General features: G+C 31.8%; 2 protein-coding genes across 4 annotated transcripts; one reads left to right on the plus strand and one right to left on the minus strand.

Moving 5' to 3' along the window:
• On the plus strand, positions 2,372-13,359 carry LOC109348164 (NAC domain-containing protein 72-like). 3 transcript variants are annotated; one of them, XM_019588423.1, is made up of 4 exons: positions 2,372-2,637; positions 2,722-2,990; positions 3,694-4,222; positions 13,338-13,359. In XM_019588423.1, the coding sequence occupies exons 1-3, from the start codon at positions 2,457-2,459 to the stop codon at positions 4,198-4,200; spliced, it is 957 nt and encodes a 318-aa protein (XP_019443968.1). In that variant the 5' UTR covers positions 2,372-2,456; the 3' UTR covers positions 4,201-4,222; positions 13,338-13,359. The 3 variants fall into 3 exon arrangements, with proteins under 3 accessions (XP_019443968.1, XP_019443969.1, XP_019443967.1); XM_019588424.1 differs by lacking the exon at positions 13,338-13,359 and having other exon boundaries at positions 3,694-3,848; positions 3,888-4,484; XM_019588422.1 differs by lacking the exon at positions 13,338-13,359 and having other exon boundaries at positions 3,694-4,484.
• Positions 9,283-9,969, minus strand: LOC109347086. Its single transcript, XM_019586815.1, has one exon. The coding sequence runs from the start codon at positions 9,967-9,969 to the stop codon at positions 9,283-9,285; it is 687 nt and encodes a 228-aa protein (XP_019442360.1).

Below are 18,457 nucleotides of genomic sequence, written 5' to 3' on the forward strand. Positions count from 1 at the left end.
ATCTTTTCTTTACACTCGAAGTTAGATGAATTTTTATTTTGTATATATACATATAAAGTTTAGACCTTGCTTAAATAAGTAATTAAAATTTATTTTGTTAATCATTGCCTCAAGGATAATATTTAAGCTACTCGTTAACAAAGTTTTCACTTTGTGATCGACTAAATTTAAACTCAAACGTGTTTAAAAAATTGAACCAAATCCTTATGAATCAAACAAATTAAGATTAAATGTTAAAAGTTAATATTCAACAAATAGACCAAAATATGCCGTTCTCTAATTTGTTCCTTTGCGTGGCTATAATCCACGCCCATAAAACTCTAAGACGTCACCAATCATAGAACAATCGAGTACATTAAATGTCACCACTCTATAATATATATTGACCTTGACTATCCACGTCACCCACCCTATCTTTTTCTATGAAAATGAATTGAAACGATCCAAAGGCTTAAATGTCATACTCTTGATAAAAATGATATATGAACAGATTGTAGATTGTGTATGAGTTTAATACACTATTACTATATTATTCATCATACATTTTTTATTTTTGTTGGTTTTTCTAATAATAATATATAATGAATGATTTACTGATTATGTATAATTTTTTATATTTATAATGTATATTACGCTTTATTATAATTCATACTTGTAAGCATGTAGATGGAGGTTGAAGAGTGAAAGAAAAACCTAATCAATGAAAATAAGAAAGGGTGAAAGCACCAAAATAGAAAGTGGGTGGTACGTGTATAGTTGTGGAGGCTTCCACCACAATATGCTCCTTTCCTTTTCGATCTTACCTGTTCAAACAAAATTCCAAACTCAACCTAATTCTTAATCTCTCACATGGACACGTGCTTTCACCCTCAATCTGTCTATTTTGGATTCGAGTACTATAGTCTAAATATTAATTAACAAATAATACATCATTATGTGTAATCACATATAAATATGAGGTGTTATGATTAAGGGATGTGTGGGAATAATTACATGAGATAGTTGTTTTTCTTTGCATTTTTGTATAGGATAAGAATATAAGTGTTGAAAAAATTAAATAAGAATCAACATAAGATAGTGTATAGGTGTTTAATAGTCCTTTTATTCTATTATAAGTGTCATTTTAGGTTATCTAAAAAAATAAGAAAAATATATATTTTTTATTTTTAACAAAATTTGTATTGTTTTGCTTATTATATCATTTTTTAAGTTCTCTACGCGCTCTATTGTACTATTATTTCTCTTTCTCCATAATAATATAATAGAATAAAGAATAAAATAGTAATTAATATTATCTTCTACTTAAAAAAAAAGCAATAACACGTCGATGAAAGTCGAATAGTATCTCTGGTGACTGTTAATTCTATTAAACACGTGTGTTATGAAAAAATTATACTAGGTGTATTACCTATATAGAAAAATGTTCCTCATGACACATGTCAATATTTCAACCAAAATTTTCCCTCGAGAATATATTCATGCTATTTTTATGTACTTTACACATTATATATTATCTATTTATATATTGTATATTTTAATAATTAATTGGTTTGTTTGATTTTAAATTATATCTCATATTAAATGAGATTTAAATCTCCTTTCACATTCATTTACTTCCATCTCTTCAAATTTGTTTCGTCTTATTCTTCTATTATTTCTTCCACTTTTAAAATTAGGAACTTTAACTTTATAAAGTTATTACACAATATATATAGATGAAATCAGTTTATACTCAATTTAAGTTATACTCGTTACACTTAATCTCAATTATTGATTTTCTTAAATCTAATGGACCAAAATGGTGAAACTTAAAATTTATTTAAGATTTCTCTTTTTCTTTCTCATCATTTATTTCACTCACCCTTATGATCTATTAGATTTAAGAAAATAAATAGTTGAGAATGAGTATAACTAGTATAATACATCTAATAACATTAGAACTTATATGATTTTAAACATATGTCAAAATAATTGATCTCGTATGAATGCACGAATAATATGTGTATTCTTAATTATGTGACAAAAATATTATCTTATGCATATGCACCTATAACTTAAAAAGAAAACTAATTACTAATAAGAACTGATTTTGAAATCATACTCGTAACATTTTCTCGTAAAAATAAAATACTTTATATAATGATTTGTATCAATCGACTTAAAAAAATGTGATCCATGGATAGTTGATAAGGTCGGCCGCAGAGATGCTTTTATAAAGAGAACACGTGGCAAATTCCAAGAGGAGAGTAACTAAAGTGGACCCCACCACAAGCAGTAAGACAAAGTTATAACCGTACTCATCTTCATTCATGCATTTGCTATAAGTAGCTCCTATCTCTTCCAAGACTGAAAAGAAAGAAAAAAATAAAGAAACAACAAAACTTTTTGGTTTTCAATCTTCAACATTATTCATCTTCTTCTTATTATTTCATTGAGCCTTTTTTTTATTATAAAAAATGGGAATTCCAGAGAGGGATCCTCTTTCAGAATTGAGTTTACCACCTGGGTTTAGATTTTATCCAACTGATGAGGAGCTTCTAGTTCAATATCTTTGTAGAAAAGTAGCTGGTCACAATTTTGCTTTACAAATCATTGCTGAAATCGACTTATACAAATTTGACCCTTGGGTTCTTCCAAGTAATTATATTATTTCATTCAAATCTCATTAATTATGTTTTTTATGAATTGAATTAAGTATTTAAATGTTTTTTTTTGGTGTAGGTAAAGCAATATTTGGAGAAAAAGAATGGTATTTTTTTAGCCCAAGAGATAGGAAGTACCCAAATGGTTGTAGACCAAATAGAGTTGCTGGGTCTGGGTATTGGAAAGCTACTGGAACAGATAAGATGATAAGCAGTGAAGGTAGAAAAGTTGGTATAAAAAAAGCACTTGTTTTCTATGTTGGAAAAGCACCCAAAGGGACTAAAACAAATTGGATTATGCATGAGTATCGCCTACTTGACTCTTCTAGAAAGAGTGGTAGCACCAAGGTATAATATTTTTTTACATTAAGATGAATGATTGATTTTCTTAAGAAAGTTGAGATTGAAAATTATATTATCTAAATCCTGTAATATGATAAAAAAATATATGTCAAAAAGTTGTATTTTATTTATTATTACTCGATTTATAGTTAATATATGTCATTTCATGTAGTATTGAGAGGTTTTATCATTACTCTTTAAGCATTAAGCATTAATATTATAAAAAAATAATTTCACAACTATAAATGAAGACTTTTTTCTTTTAACATGAATATCTTTACTATCAATAAGAAATTAATCTCTTTTTTGGATTTATGAATTTTCCTCTCAACGAATATTAGTTCAAAGAATTGACAGTTTGATATTTATGTCAATGTGTAGTATTCTAAATTGTATTCTACTGCCATAGTTGCTATAACAATATTGTATTTTCGAATATATTAATGCATTGCGACAACAATTACAACATATTGATCATATTATTCACAATTTTGTGCAAAAACTCTTTCCATATTATAAAAGTGTAATATCTGTCATCAATAGTGTAAATATTTATACGTGATCAATATATTATAAAAAATGAATAGTAAATGATCGCATAAAATAAAAAACTTTTACGCTTCCACTTAGTACTTTATTTTTGGGTCTTATCTTAATTTTTTGAAAATTATTACAAGCACTGATGCATTTTACGATTTGGATGATGCAGCTTGACGATTGGGTTCTATGCCGCATATACAAGAAAAACTCAAGTGCACAAAAACCCATCCCAGACCAATACACTCAATACAGCAACGTCTCTTCTTCAAATTCCTCCTCCTCCCACATCGACGGCGTTCTCGAATCGTTACCACAAATCCACGACCGTTGCTTCGCCTTGCCACGTGTCACCGACGAGAAGCCTCTCAACAATTTTCACCAAAATCTCACCGCTGGAACCTTCGTTGATTGGACTAATAACTCGGCGGTTATGAACTCAGTAACCGAGTTTGTTGACTCAGGGAACGAAACAGTGATGAACTATGGAAATGACCTTTGTGTCCCAGCGCTGATGGAGGAAGAAGTTCAAAGCAAAACACAGAGGATTGAGAATTCCGGTTTTTTTCAGCAGGGTGGTTTGAATATGAATGAGTTCTCAAACGGGTTTTTAAATAACGTTGATTTTGATGGGTTTAGGTACCCGGTTCACCCGGTTGGGTTTGGGTTCAGGGAATGAACCGGGTTTGAGAGTAAATTAGTTATATACTAAAAAAAATGATTATTTTGTGTAAATAGGGTGGGACTCTTTGGGCTAACAGTTTAGTTCGGCTTTTTAGATTCCAAAAGGTTTTTTACATTGCAAAGGTGGGAAAGTGGTGAAATATTAAAAAAAAATGGTTTTTTTTTGTTATATTTTTCGGCTAGAAAATTTGGGAAGTGGTGGAGGAGACAGATTCAATGAATCAATGTACAAGAAGGTAGTAGTTAGTACTTAGTAGTATCATTCAAGTCTTGAAAGAATTAATTCATTAGTTAGGCACAGTTATAGGAATATGAATAGCATTATCAATATGTTTGTTTCATTTTTAGGAAAATGCAGACATTTAGCATTGACAATTTAAAAACTTTTATAATATATATATATATATATATATTATTTTCTCTATTAAAATAATGTATTATATTTTGTTAACCAATACAATAGAGTTACAATAATTTTTTATGGTATTATCAACTCATTTTGTGTATGAAACTAATCTTGTGTGACACTGCTTCTTCCAACAAGTATCGTTCACAGGTAGGACTGAAAACAAGCCGAATTGAACCAGAGCTCAACTCGGTTTAGCTCGATAAAGATTGGTTCGGCTCGAGTTCGATACGAGTTATTTTTTAGTTTGAGTTCAGTTCGGTTAAAGTTTGCGAACTGTTCGGTTCAATTCGAATGGGTTCCTTTGGACAACTCAAAATATTATTTCATTTTTAAAAAAATACTACAAAAGATTTAAATATAATAACAATAAATATAAAAAATAATGTGCAAAAATTAGTTTATATATATATTGAGTCAGTTCATGAATCTAACGAGTCGAACCATATCCAACTTAAGTTTAGCTTGTTTATTTAACAAGTTCAGTTTTCAACTCAAATTCGACTCGTTTGGTTCATGAACCAAGTTTATCAAGTTAAATAACAAATTGAGTTTCGAATGTATACTGAGTTAGTTCGGTTCATTGTCAGCCCTACTCCTAGAAATCGAACACTTGATATTTTGGTTATCTTAACGATCTAGTGAGACCTTACACTACTACAATAATTTTTATATTTAATTATTAATTTAACCTAAAAACTAATTTTTTTAAATAGTATATTTGAATTTATTTAATGATCTAACCCGAATTATAAGCAACCTAAAAATTTGGAGCTTGAGAATTGAAGGTGAAATAATGAGATATAAGGGGATGAGACATTGGTGAAGGGACATAAAATTTAATTTTTAGATCAGATATATGAGATGAGGTGTGACATTAGTGACTAAAAGATACCTTGATTAAGAAAAAGTATATTGTGATGTGAATTATTCTTTAGGACAAATTAAAGAAATAACAAAAGCATTGAATCCGTGCAATTTACATCCTTTTTGGTATTATATTAAAATCATTGGTTTGATCGGATTTGTTAAAGCTTGATCAAAGTTCGAGTTCATGAAATTGTAATTTATGTTTAATAGGTAGACTTATGCCATCCAAAATGATCATATAGGACTAGAACAATATTGCATCTAAGTCAAGATATAGTTTATGACACATTGGATTAACTTTAGTTTCCCTATCTAGAATATTATCACTTAGAATACTCTTTGAATTAATATTATTTATTATCTTCACATTTGAAACGTGTACTTATTTGTGTTGTACAAGTTTGAACAGGCTCCTGTAGGAACAACTCAAATCTCTAAATTATTGTTGGAACACAAAACCGAAAAACAGAAAGCAGAGAAGGTAGAAGTTGGTTTGTGAGAGAAAGAAAAGAAATGATAGTTAAACCAGAAAGGAAAAGTGCAGAATCAAAGTGTGAGAAACAGAGAAGAGATTATGCAGAAAAGAGAATTCAATCTTATTCATTATTTGATCAAGTATTGCAAGTTGCTATTTATAGTAAGCTAGGAACTAACTAACTTAACAGATTTTTGAAATATTACTATTTTTAACATCCCCCATAATTCGAAAATCTTCAGCAATAACAACAAAAATAGCAATGAATTCCAATCTATCTCAGCAACTCTTGCACTAATTCAATCAATCTCAGCAACTTGTACACCAATTCTCCTTCTTAGTTCCTTAAACCTCTCTATCTTGAGAGGTTTAGTCATGATATCAGCCAATTGAAGCTCACTTTTACAGTGAGAGAGCTTCAACTTTCCCTCTGCAACCCGCTGTCTAAGGTAGTGATACCTTGTCTCAATGTGTTTGCTTCTTCCACGTGAAACTGGATTCCTTGCCAAATCAATTGCTGACTTATTGTCTATCAACAACTCCACCTTGTCTTCAATGTCAATGTTTAGTTCCATTAGCAAAGCAGAGAGCCATATTGCTTGACAAGCAGTGGCACAAGCAGCAATGTACTCTGCTTCACAAGTTGATAGTGTCACAACCTTTTGCTTTTGAGAGCACTATGACACTGGAGCACCTGCTACCATGAATATGTATCCCATGGTGCTCTTTCTGTCCATCAAGTCCCCACACCAATCTGAGTCAGAGTAGGCCAAGAGTTTTGAGCTAATCTTATCACTTTGATGAGGGAAGTTAATGCCAAAAGTAAGAGTTCCTTTCAGGTATCTCAAGATTCTCTTTGCTGCCAACATATGGGAATGCCTTGGATCACACATAAACCTGCTGATCAATCCAACACTATAGCAAATCTCTGGTCTTGTATGGCAGATATATCTCAGGCTGCCAACCACTTGTCTGAACAGTGGTGCATTTGCAGCTTCTTCATGTTCACCCTTGTCCAGTTTGAGGTTTATTTCAGCTGGTGTTTCAGTGGAATTACAGTTGAGCATGTTGAACTTTGTAAGGATCTCAAGAATATACTTCTTTTGATGCATGAATAAGCCATGTTTAGTGTGCTGAAATTCCAAGCCAAGGAAGTATGCTAGTCTTCCCAAGTCAGTCATTTCAAATTCACCTTTGAGACTCATTTTCAGTTCTTCAATTCCATGTTGATTGCTTCCTGTGATCAACAAATCATCCACATACAAACATATGAACAGGGCATCACAATTCTGGTTTAGTGACTTGATGTAGACACCATACTCGACTTCACACTTCTAAAAACCATAGCTAGATAAGAATCTGTCAATTCTCTTGTTCCATGCCCTTGGGGCTTGCCTTAAGCCATAGAGTGTTTTCTTTAGTTTAAGCACCTTATTCTCATTTCCTTTACTGATGAAGCCTGGTGGCTGAGATACATAGACTAATTCCTCCAAAGGGTCATTCAAGAAGGCAGATTTAACATCCAATTGCCAAAGACTCCATCTGTTCCAGCTAGCTATTGCAAGGATGAGTCTTATGGTTTCCAATCTTGCCACTGGTGCAAACACCCCTCAGAAGTCTATGCCTTCCTTTTGCATAAAACCTTTGGCAACTAGCCTTGCTTTGTGTTTAGCAATGGCGCCATCTGGTTTTAGTTTCACCTTGAAGATCCATTTGACTGTGATTGGCTTCTTCTTAGGTGGTAATTCTGCCAATTCCCAAGTGTCATTCTTCTCTATGGACTTGATTTCTTCAAGCATGGTTGCTCTCCATGTGCTACTCTTTACTGCTTCTTCATAACTGATTGGTTCAATATCAGCATATAGTGCCATGTGTTGAACAACCTCACCTTCCTGACTCACCAGGTTATCTGAATTCAATACATAGTCTGATAGCCAAGAGGGAGGATTCCTTGTCCTTGTTGCTCTAGTGTTTGCTTGCTGAGTGTATGCAGGAGTGTCTCTTCTCAGTTCAGGTGTCTCATCATCATTCTCCCATTCTATGTGTAGTTTTGTCAAAGGGTCAGAGTTCTTGCCTAACTCATTGATTGTTCTTGCTTCATCAAACTGAACATCCCTGTTGAACACTACTTGTTTGGTTTCAGGACTATACAGCTTATAGGATCCTATGTTGTTGTAGCCAAGGAAAATCATTGCTTCACCTTTATCATCCAGCTTTGTTCTCCTCTGCTCTGGTATGTGTCTATAGCAGATTGAACCAAATATCTTCATGTGTTTCACAGTTGGTTTAGTTCCTGACCATGCTTCCTCAGGGACTACATTTTCAAGCCTCTTAGTAGGACATCTGTTGAGTATATATGCTGCTGTTGAGGCTGCCTCTCCCCAGAATTCATTTGAGAGTTCTTTGCTTCTCAACATGCTTCTGACCATATTCATAATGGTCCTGTTTCTCCTTTCTGCAATCCCATTGTGTTGGGGTGTGTAAGGGGTTGTAACCTCATGCATAATGCCTTGTTCACTGCAGAATTTGCTGAATTCTCCTGAGTTGAACTCCCCTCCACCATCTGTTCTTAGGATTTTTAGGCTCTTTCCTGATTGCTTTTCTGCTTGAGCCTTGAACATTTTGAACACTGAGAATGTCTCACTTTTGTTTTTCATTAAGAACAGCCAGATCCTTCTACTTAGCTCATCCACAAATGTGATGAAGTATCTGCTCCCTCCCAATGATGGTGTGTCAAGAGGTCCACACACATCAGAGTATACTACCTGCAGAAGTTCCTTGGCTCTTGATGGTGTATATTTGCTGAATGAGGTCCTTGGTTGTTTGCTTATCACACAACTATCACACATCTTCTTAGGATGCTGGATTAGAGGTAACCCTGCAACCATATTTTGTGAGTTCAATCTACTCAAGTCTCTGAAGTTTAGATGTCCATACCTCATGTGCCATAGCCATGTGTCTTCTACTAAGGACTGAGCAGACAAGCATTGTGATTCAACAGTTGCTAGGCTTATTTGAAATGTTCTGTTTGGAGCCATTGATGCTCTCATTAACAGTTTCTTCTTCTGATCATAGACTTCTAGTGATCCATCAATTAGGCCCATAGAGAAGCCCTTTTCAAGTAGCTACCCCATGCTAATCAGATTGTTTTTCATGTTTGGCACATAAAGCACATCTGTTATTATAGCATGCTTACCATCTTTTCTGTTTATCAATACATCACCTGTACCTTCAGCTTGGATCATTCTGTCATCAGCAAATCTAACATTGCTCTTCTTTCTTTCATCATAATTCACTAGCCATTCTCTATGTCCTGTCATGTGACTTTAACACCCTAAGTCTATGTACCACACATCACTGTTCTTGTTCACTTGGTTTGTTATCATCATAAGCAATAAGGGTTGTTCTTCACTTTCAGTTGTTTCTTCTTTGACCATGTGAGCTTCTGTGTGAGACTTGCCTCCTTCATTGTTTGATCCTAGAGAGACCCTGCATTCATTTGAGAAATGTCCAGTTCTATTGCAGTTGAAACACCTTATTCTTTTCCTATCAACTGATCTTCTGCCACCTTTCCATTGACTCAAGTTTCCTCTTCTTTCTGAGTCTTGTGATCCATGACCAGTTTTGTCATGATCCTTCTGCTGAGAATTCTTATGACTTCCTCCTCTGAAATCTCTTCTTGCACCCCTATTTCGAAATCCATTCCTCCCATTCAAGCTCCTTCTGTCTGTGAACTGAGCTTGTAGTGCTTGATCAACTAGTCTCTCATTGGACCTCTCAATGAGTCTTTGCTCATGTGCTTCAAGGGATCTTTGTAGATCTTGTACCTTCATCTCTTCAATCTTCTTTGATTCCTCAATGGCTACAACAATGTGATCAAATCTTGGTGTCAATGTCCTTAAAATCTTCTCAATTATAGACTGGTCACTGATTTTCTCTCCACATGCGTTCATTGCATTAGTGTGTGTGATCACTTTGTTGAATAATTGTGCTACTCTCTCATTGGATTCCATCTGCATTAATTCATATTGGCGCCTAAGTGTTTGCAATCCACTTTCTTTAATTGTTCTGCCCCCAAGTTGCAAGCTTCAAGGATTAACCAGGCTTCCTTTGAGTTTTCTGCACCAGAAATTTTCTCAAAGTGTGCCTCATCCACACATTGATGTAGTAAGAATATTGCCTTGCAATCCTTCTTCTTGTTCTCCTTGTGCATTCTTCTTTGTTCTTCTGTTCCTCCTTCAATGAGGGGTTAGAAACCTTGTTCAACTATTTCATCAACTTCTTGATACCCCATTAACGCCTTCATTTGTACTCTCCATTTGTTCCAATTCTTGCCATCAAGAATTGGCAAATTTGCTGGGAAGTTGCCACTGTTTTGTCCCATACTGATTCACTCTTCTTTTATGTTCTTGTTCTTCTTCAACCTAGCTTTGATACCAAAGTTGTTGGAACACAAAACCGAAAAACAGAAAGTAGAGAAGGTAGAAGTTGGTTTGTGAGAGAAAGAAAAGAAATGATAGTTAAAACAGAAAGGAAAAGTGCAGAATCAAAGTGTGAGAAATAGAGAAGAGATTATGCAGAAAAGAGAATTCAATCTTATTCATTATTTGATCAAGTATTGCAAGTTGCTATTTATAGTAAGCTAGGAACTAACTAACTTAACAGATTTTTGAAATATTACTATTTTTAACAATTATGATATGTTTGATACTGGTTTGGTGGTATTAGCTACAAAAACTTTGCATTCCATAATTATCTGCAAAAAGTACAAATAACTTTAATAAGTATGATATGATTTAATTATGATTAATCGAGATAGTAATAAGAGTAGCAGTACTCTATAAATGTCACAAATGATGTATATGGAAATGCAGAGAACAAAAATGAACACACAAATATAAAAACTATAAGATTAACAACGATTCAGATTAAATAGTCACCTAAGGACTATATCAGATTCTTTTCATTTTTGTTTTCGGGCCTAAACACGGTTATTTATTACTATAAAAATAATGGTCTCAGCCCCAAAAATGCATAAAATATTGTATTAAATCCACAAAACGCTTGAAATGTGCTAAATGCAATTCCTTAAGCCCAGTTCAATTAAATCCCAAACAGGTCATCAAATTTGATTAGTCCGTCACCAAAAACAAAAATAATGAAATGATGGGCCCATCTTTGCCCTTACTGGATCAATATTTGTCAAGGAAAATATCAACATTTTAATGTTCATTCCCTTTTATTTTTGTAAAAATATTGTATTAAACATCAAAAGTGGGACATCTATCTTAATGTATATTGATGTAAGTTGTTCTTAAGCTGTTTGAATTTAAATCTTGTCAATAAAAAAAAAATAGACATCGGATAATAACCTAACCTGAATATGTAGGTACCTATTTGAATCTGACCCAATTTTAATGGGGAAAACCTAGGTTCGGTTATTCCCAATTTCAAAAACTTGATTTGAGGTCATGTTTGATATAGATGATACTCAAATCTGACTAAAACTTGATTTACTGAATGTGAAATTTCAATCCCACTATGTTGAGGTTTAGATTTGGGTAAGTAAAAATCTGATCCCAATTCACTATATTATCATTCCTAATGACAAGATAGTTTTTTACCCATATGAATGGGTCTTCCATATTTAAATTAGTTCAGGTCTAAAATGACTTTTAAATACTAAGATCTCCAACAAAAATACTTTGGACATCTATTATATATCTAAAAATTTATATTTTCCCCTCCTCTCATTCTCCTCCCCCTCTCCTTCTCTACTAAGTCACAAAGGTATTATAGCACCATAGTTGGAGAAGGTTATGACTAGGGTTGAGTCACATACAATGGTTTAAGATGGCTAGGATGGTGACAACCAACAATGCCTAGGGATGGAAATACACAAATGCTAGCAATGGTGGCTGGTGAGCTGGTTAAATGACCATGAGTTGTGCTAGTTGGGGGACACATTATCATGCCGAGTAAACATATGGATAAAATTTAAAATCATTTGGGTTTAGGAATGTCATACAACGGGGCGGGTCGGGATCGAGTTTATGCTCACCCAACCCCAAAATCTAAAACCCAAACCCGAACTCAAACTTGGTGTGGTTAAAGTTAACAATATCATCCTCGAACTAATCGAGTTTTGAGTAACCCGAACCCGACGGGAACCGATAAAATGAAACAATTAACTTAAGAAGGATTTACATAAAATCAGATCAACTTGCTGTAAAATTATTGTAAATGGAACCATATAAATACATATATAAATACAAAAGTAAAGATTTACACTGTGTTAAAGATGGAGATGCTGGAATTAAGCATGGAGATTTACATTAATGAGTTAACTTGATGCAGTATAATTTATACAAAAAACTTGCTGCAATATAATTTACACAAAAAACTTGCTGCAATATGATTTACTCACGGTAACATGCTGCATATATACACTGATACACACAAGAGTATAATTTCACACTATATTGAAGGCGGAGATGCTGGAAAGAGGATGAATTATATTAATGAGCTAATCTAAGAATCAATTTTTACATTGTTGGTTTTGGAAGTTCATATATAGACTCAAATTTATGGTTTTAGTATATACATATATATATATATATATATATATATATATATATATATACTAAAACCATAAATTTGAGTCTATATATGAACTTCCAAAACCAACAATGTAAAAATTGATCCAGATTTGGAACGAGTTTAGGGTAAGATATAGTCGTACCAACCCGAACCCAAATGTTGAATTTGAGTAAAACTTGAACTCAATTACATCGGGTTTTCCCTGTTAAATTCGGGTTGAATTCAGATGGGTATCCATGACTTCGGTTTTTATTGTCATCCCTATTTGGATTAGATATTCAATAATTTAATAACATTTTTGTTTATATAAGAGTGACATACACTAGATAACATATGTTATCCCAAAGGTTATGCTATAAGATGCCTGAGCAACTATTAAAATTACCTCCGAAAGGTGTGGGGCAATATAAAAAATGATAGGGAAAATGAAGAATTGCATCAATAAAGCTTAAGCGTGATTTGGTAACTTTTAAAGTTTACAGAATATATAATAGGATGAATATTTTCATCTTATTTCACATGTGATTCGATTATGGAACACATATATTGTCCCACTTTTTATATCATTCAATGTACTATCAATTTTAATTGGTTTTAAAAAATTATTAAGTTAAAATATTAATTATTAAATATTTTTTTGGCTAATCATCTATCCTAACACATGGAGTAACATAAATTAGTGGAACATCAGACTCCCTATACCGTAGGTGCTCATTTTATTTCGTTATCACAATTTAAGCTTTCATTTTTGTTCAAATTTTGACATACAAGTTTTATATAGTTAGATTAAATACCTAAATTTTCTCCTATACCAAAATATAAAGATCCACTTATTTGTAGAAGATATCTTTAAATAACATGTTGTCAGAATTAATTGGTCAAAAGGCACCAAGATATATTCAAATTTCCATACTCATACATGGCGAATTTAATTAGTAAGTATTGGATGAATAAAACCTAGGAATATCTCAGCCGTAAACTCTAATTTTTCCTTTAAATAGGTCTTATTTCTTATTTTATATTTATTTCAATTTTCTAAGAACTTAAATTGAAGTCAAAATTCACTTCAATGATACCATTTGTCTTTGAATGACCAAAAAAAACTTACCTCACATTTATATTTCATATTAAAATCTTTCATTAAACAATTAGTACTATCAATTTTAATGGATGAATCAAAGCTAGGAATTTAGGAATCAATAACATGGGATGCTCTAAGTAGTCACTAGCCAGTATCTAGCAGCTAGCAACAAATATCATGGTACACCATATATATATATATATATATATGATTAAAATCAAACATGTCATATCAACAAGATGTTGGTTTAGTAACTGGATTTTCAAAGTTAAAAGTTCGATTTTTGTAAGTGACACTTGTTGGGAGAGACATCCACAAACCTGAAAGAGATTAGTCCCTTACCCAAAAAATAAGGGAATACTCTTAGTAGTACAATAAAAAAACCAAGCATGGCATGCGAACAAATTATCTGTCCTCAATTTGTATCTCATTCTCTATCTCACCCACTTAAATTTAGATATATGTATATTAATGTATTACTTTTTGTAAAATAAAATTAAAACAAATGTTATTTTTTATTTGTCGACAAACTTTGATTAATCCAGGACAGAGAATCGGGAAGATTAAATGATAGAGGATCTCCATACCCATGGCATATCATAAATAATGTTTAAGGACCTAAGGACACTAATCATGCATACAGAGAATAAGAAAATGAAACTAAGATTTGAAAACACAAAAGATTACATTGTCCTCCATTCACCATATCACTTTCAAGGTGAGGATCTTTTTGGCTTAATTTGTGGTTTTGCTTTTGTGTTCTATTTATAAATTTGTTATGTTCCTAGAAGTAGCAAGTGATTTCAATTTGCAAACAATGTCATCACAATTTGACTTAAACAGCTATTAGTGAAAGCAACCCTAAAACTTGCATTTTTCTCTCACATTCTTTATAAGGCTAAGCAAAATTCAGGGCCTAATACAACCCTGATTGCCTTTGTTAAGCTTTTATTTATGAGTCACCAATCACCCCTTTGTTCTGTTCAAGTGTACCTTTCGGATATGAAAATGAAATGTAATTTACAAGTACATTGCATGGAATTTCAGAAGCATTAATTATACAAATTTCATATATTTCTCTATGTGAAAATTTTGTCAAACCAAATCATACCCTACAAAAAGTCAAAGGATTACCAAAATATTAAAGATGATATGTATATTAAGGAATATAGTTTTGCTATCTAGATCTTGTTTCATATGTTCTACCGAGCCAATAATAATGAAGCAAAAACAACAATAATAATAAATACATGTTTAAAAATTCAATTGACCTCACATGTTTTCAGTGACTCGAAACAACATATGAGATATGATCTAGGACAACAAATATTAGTTTCCCATGATAAGATATATAAAGTGTCTCTAAGTTGATTACAAATAATATTAGGTTTTGCATGGAGCTTGGTTTGGCCACGTGTGTCTTTTGTTTGGTTGCTAATTCAAGGCCACAACTATACAAATTAAATTCAGGAGGATCTACATAAAGAAGAAAGAAAAAAAAGTGAAGCAACACATGTAAATTTTAAATTTGATCTCTTTTGAGAGTGGTGATCTATCTATAATGTATGAAAGGAACCCATAATAATGCATTTATTACGGCACGAAAAAATAATATATAGAACTACTAGTAAAGATGATAATTTGACAATGATGATTGGTAAATATAGAAATGTATAGGACCCAAGATAAGCATGCGTTTTTGTTGGGAAGCTTATTATAGTATAAATTACATGCTTTAATTAACATTTTTGATTTAGATATACATATCTTTTTTACTTAGGTCATACCCTCTTATGCGTGCAAGCATCATTTTGCGGCTTTATATCTTTGAATACAAGCACAGAAAAAAAAACACCTCAACTTTTGAATAGATATAAAATGATAAATATGAGGAAAGATGAGTTAGTTCTCTTTGATTTAGTGATTTACTTTCATCCACATTACATGTTTTTGACCATTAGTTCCTTCTCAATAAGTTTTTTTTATCGTCTAATTGAACATGGAATTGAGTTGTGGAATTGAAATTGGACTTAAAAATTTCAATTATAGTGTTTGGAATTCCACTTAGAATTGTAATCAAAATTCCAAGTCTAATTCAATTGATTTTCAATATAACTAAATTACCCATTTCCAATAATAAAATCATGCTGGGAATATGATGTGAACCCGAATGAACCTAAGGAGGACAATGATGAATTAAGAGGCATAAGTGGGCCAATGACAAGGGCAAGGGCCAAACGAGTACACAATGTACTTAGCCTACTCATCCAAGACATCAAGGGAATTCCCCTTAGCTCAAACCAAGAGAGACACCTCTTTTATTACATCACCTTACAAGTGGTCCAATGTGGGGACAATAAGCCCCAACCCTAAACTATACCTTCAAAAATTACCACTCAAACCGCGGGTTCATTGCACCAAACAAGATAGATTGTTATAAAAAGGATATCATGAAGAGGTTCTCATCAGAATATGATCCCACAAGTCTCATTTCTAGGCCACTGGGATGAGATATGGAATGACCCATAAATTAAAGAGATCTCTTTGTATTCCAAAATGTTTTATTTTCTTTTTTAACTAGAAAATTTACTCATATGAATACAAAGGGTACACAACCTCTCTTTTTTATACATATTATCCAGCTCAATCTACATGTTGTTGGGCTTATATAACAATCCAAAATATTAAAACAATTCTTCACTGTTTTTATGTAGCTAAAAACAAATGTCAATCTTAATTAAATATATGTAATCATAATCCTCTTCAAGAAAGGAAAGTTTTATAAAAAACAAAGAAAAAGTCACATACAATAATATTTGTATCCATTTATTTATAACGAATAGATATCTTTACCCTGATAATTAAAATAAAAAAATAACATTTTCTTCTCTAATATTGGAAAAGATCCTGACTCAAATATACTCGTACACAAAATTAGTCACACTATTATTAAAACTATACCATTTCTCAAAATTAATCCATAATTATTAGATTGGTGCATGCCAAAACACAGCCAAAATGTTCCTATGAAATGCAAGACTTTCATGCATTTTTTGCTTGGTTTAAAATTAACCAAAACAAAACCACACTTAGGTTTGCCACAGAATCAGGTGTAAGATGCCAAACTTATGGTTATAACTTATTATACATGAGAAGGATGGATAACTCCACAAGCCAACTAAAGAAAAGGTCTTAATCACATGTGATAGGGTCATGCAAATGAGGCCATCTTAAAATCAGTTACAATTGAGAAGAGAATTAGGCATTTTTGGAGGCACTCATTGGGGAAGATTGTCTTATAGTGTCCAAAAATCAAATAATGAAATTGTGGAAAATGTGGAATAAAGAAGGGGTAAAGGAAAAGATTTTGTTAGAGAAAGTCAATAAATATGTCAATCATAATAGTAAAGTAACGCGTGATGAAGGCACCTAGCAAAAAATTAAAAGGACTTTTATAAAGATTTTAGCTAAGAAGATGAAAAGTGATGATAAGCATGCATGACAAGGTAGTGCAAGTACGCACTAAGATCATCACAACTCCCAAACCGAATATCATTTCCTCTCACGTATCAAGTAAAATATTATTTTTTTGTTATTTTTTATTTTTTAGAATATTCTTTTATTTATATGTCAATATTTAATTGGTCTATAACAAAAAATAAAATACAATTTGAAACAGGTGGTCTTTATCCTACAAATACCCCTTCATCATTCAAATATATAAATCACATCCCTTCATCTATTTTCGAGTTATTTAAAGGTAACTAAGGAAAATAGAAGATTTTAAGAACTATAAAATATATTAGTGAGAGGGTTCCCTAATCTTCATTTTCACTTCCTTCCCTTAACAAAACTTCTTCAATGTCTTTGGATTTAGAGGCTTATAATTTATGTAAGAAACTTGTTTCATTAAAAATTAAAAACGTCCAACTCTATTTGTTTAGAGCAAATTTAATTTTAATAAAAAAAAATATGACATATAACCTTTTTTTTGATAAATCAAAAAATTATAGTCTTTTTACATAATTTTTATATTTATCAAATTTATTAATCACCTAATTTTATATATCTAAGGCTTCAAATACATGCAAGTAACCACATTCTAAACCATAAGCTTTCAAAATCAACTTTTTCAGTATGGACTTTTAGTCAATAACTATATCAAACAACGCTTTAGTGTAGTACTACTATTCATTTAGTAGATAAATTATTAGATTCTCCTCTCAAATTATACTATCCAACGTTTAATACATATCTGTATTGCAAATTTAAAATATTGTAAAAGTAAGAGATAATAATAGTTCATAAAAGTAATATGTCACATCTTACCCTTGGAACACTAGTGAATATTTTTTGTCACTGACATATTTTGATATTGCACTTTTTCCTGTTTAATTACATGCGCCTCACAATTTCTTTACTAGACTACTCCAGACACATGGTTTAAAATCTTCCAGGTAGGTATGGCTCTTAATATAGCTAAAATGGTTTAGGAGTGTAACCAGATAAATGCAGCATTAATGAAAGATGTGGATGGTACATAATGACATAAATCTACTATCTATCTTAATAATTTCTTACAGGATTACAGGAATTTGTTAAGCTATAGTTCAGATCATCATTAATTACATATATGAGCACATCTTCTATATTATAGAGAAAATTAATTGAAAAATAATATTTAAATTAAAATTTTAATAAATAAATGCTTTTATAACTAATCATAATAAGTGACACACTTTTATAAAACAAAAAATATGTTCTCATTATTATTATTATTATTATTATTATTATTATTATTATTATTATTATTATTATTA

This window comes from Lupinus angustifolius, chromosome LG05, assembly GCF_001865875.1.
Source record: "Lupinus angustifolius cultivar Tanjil chromosome LG05, LupAngTanjil_v1.0, whole genome shotgun sequence".
Taxonomy (NCBI): Eukaryota; Viridiplantae; Streptophyta; class Magnoliopsida; order Fabales; family Fabaceae; genus Lupinus; species Lupinus angustifolius.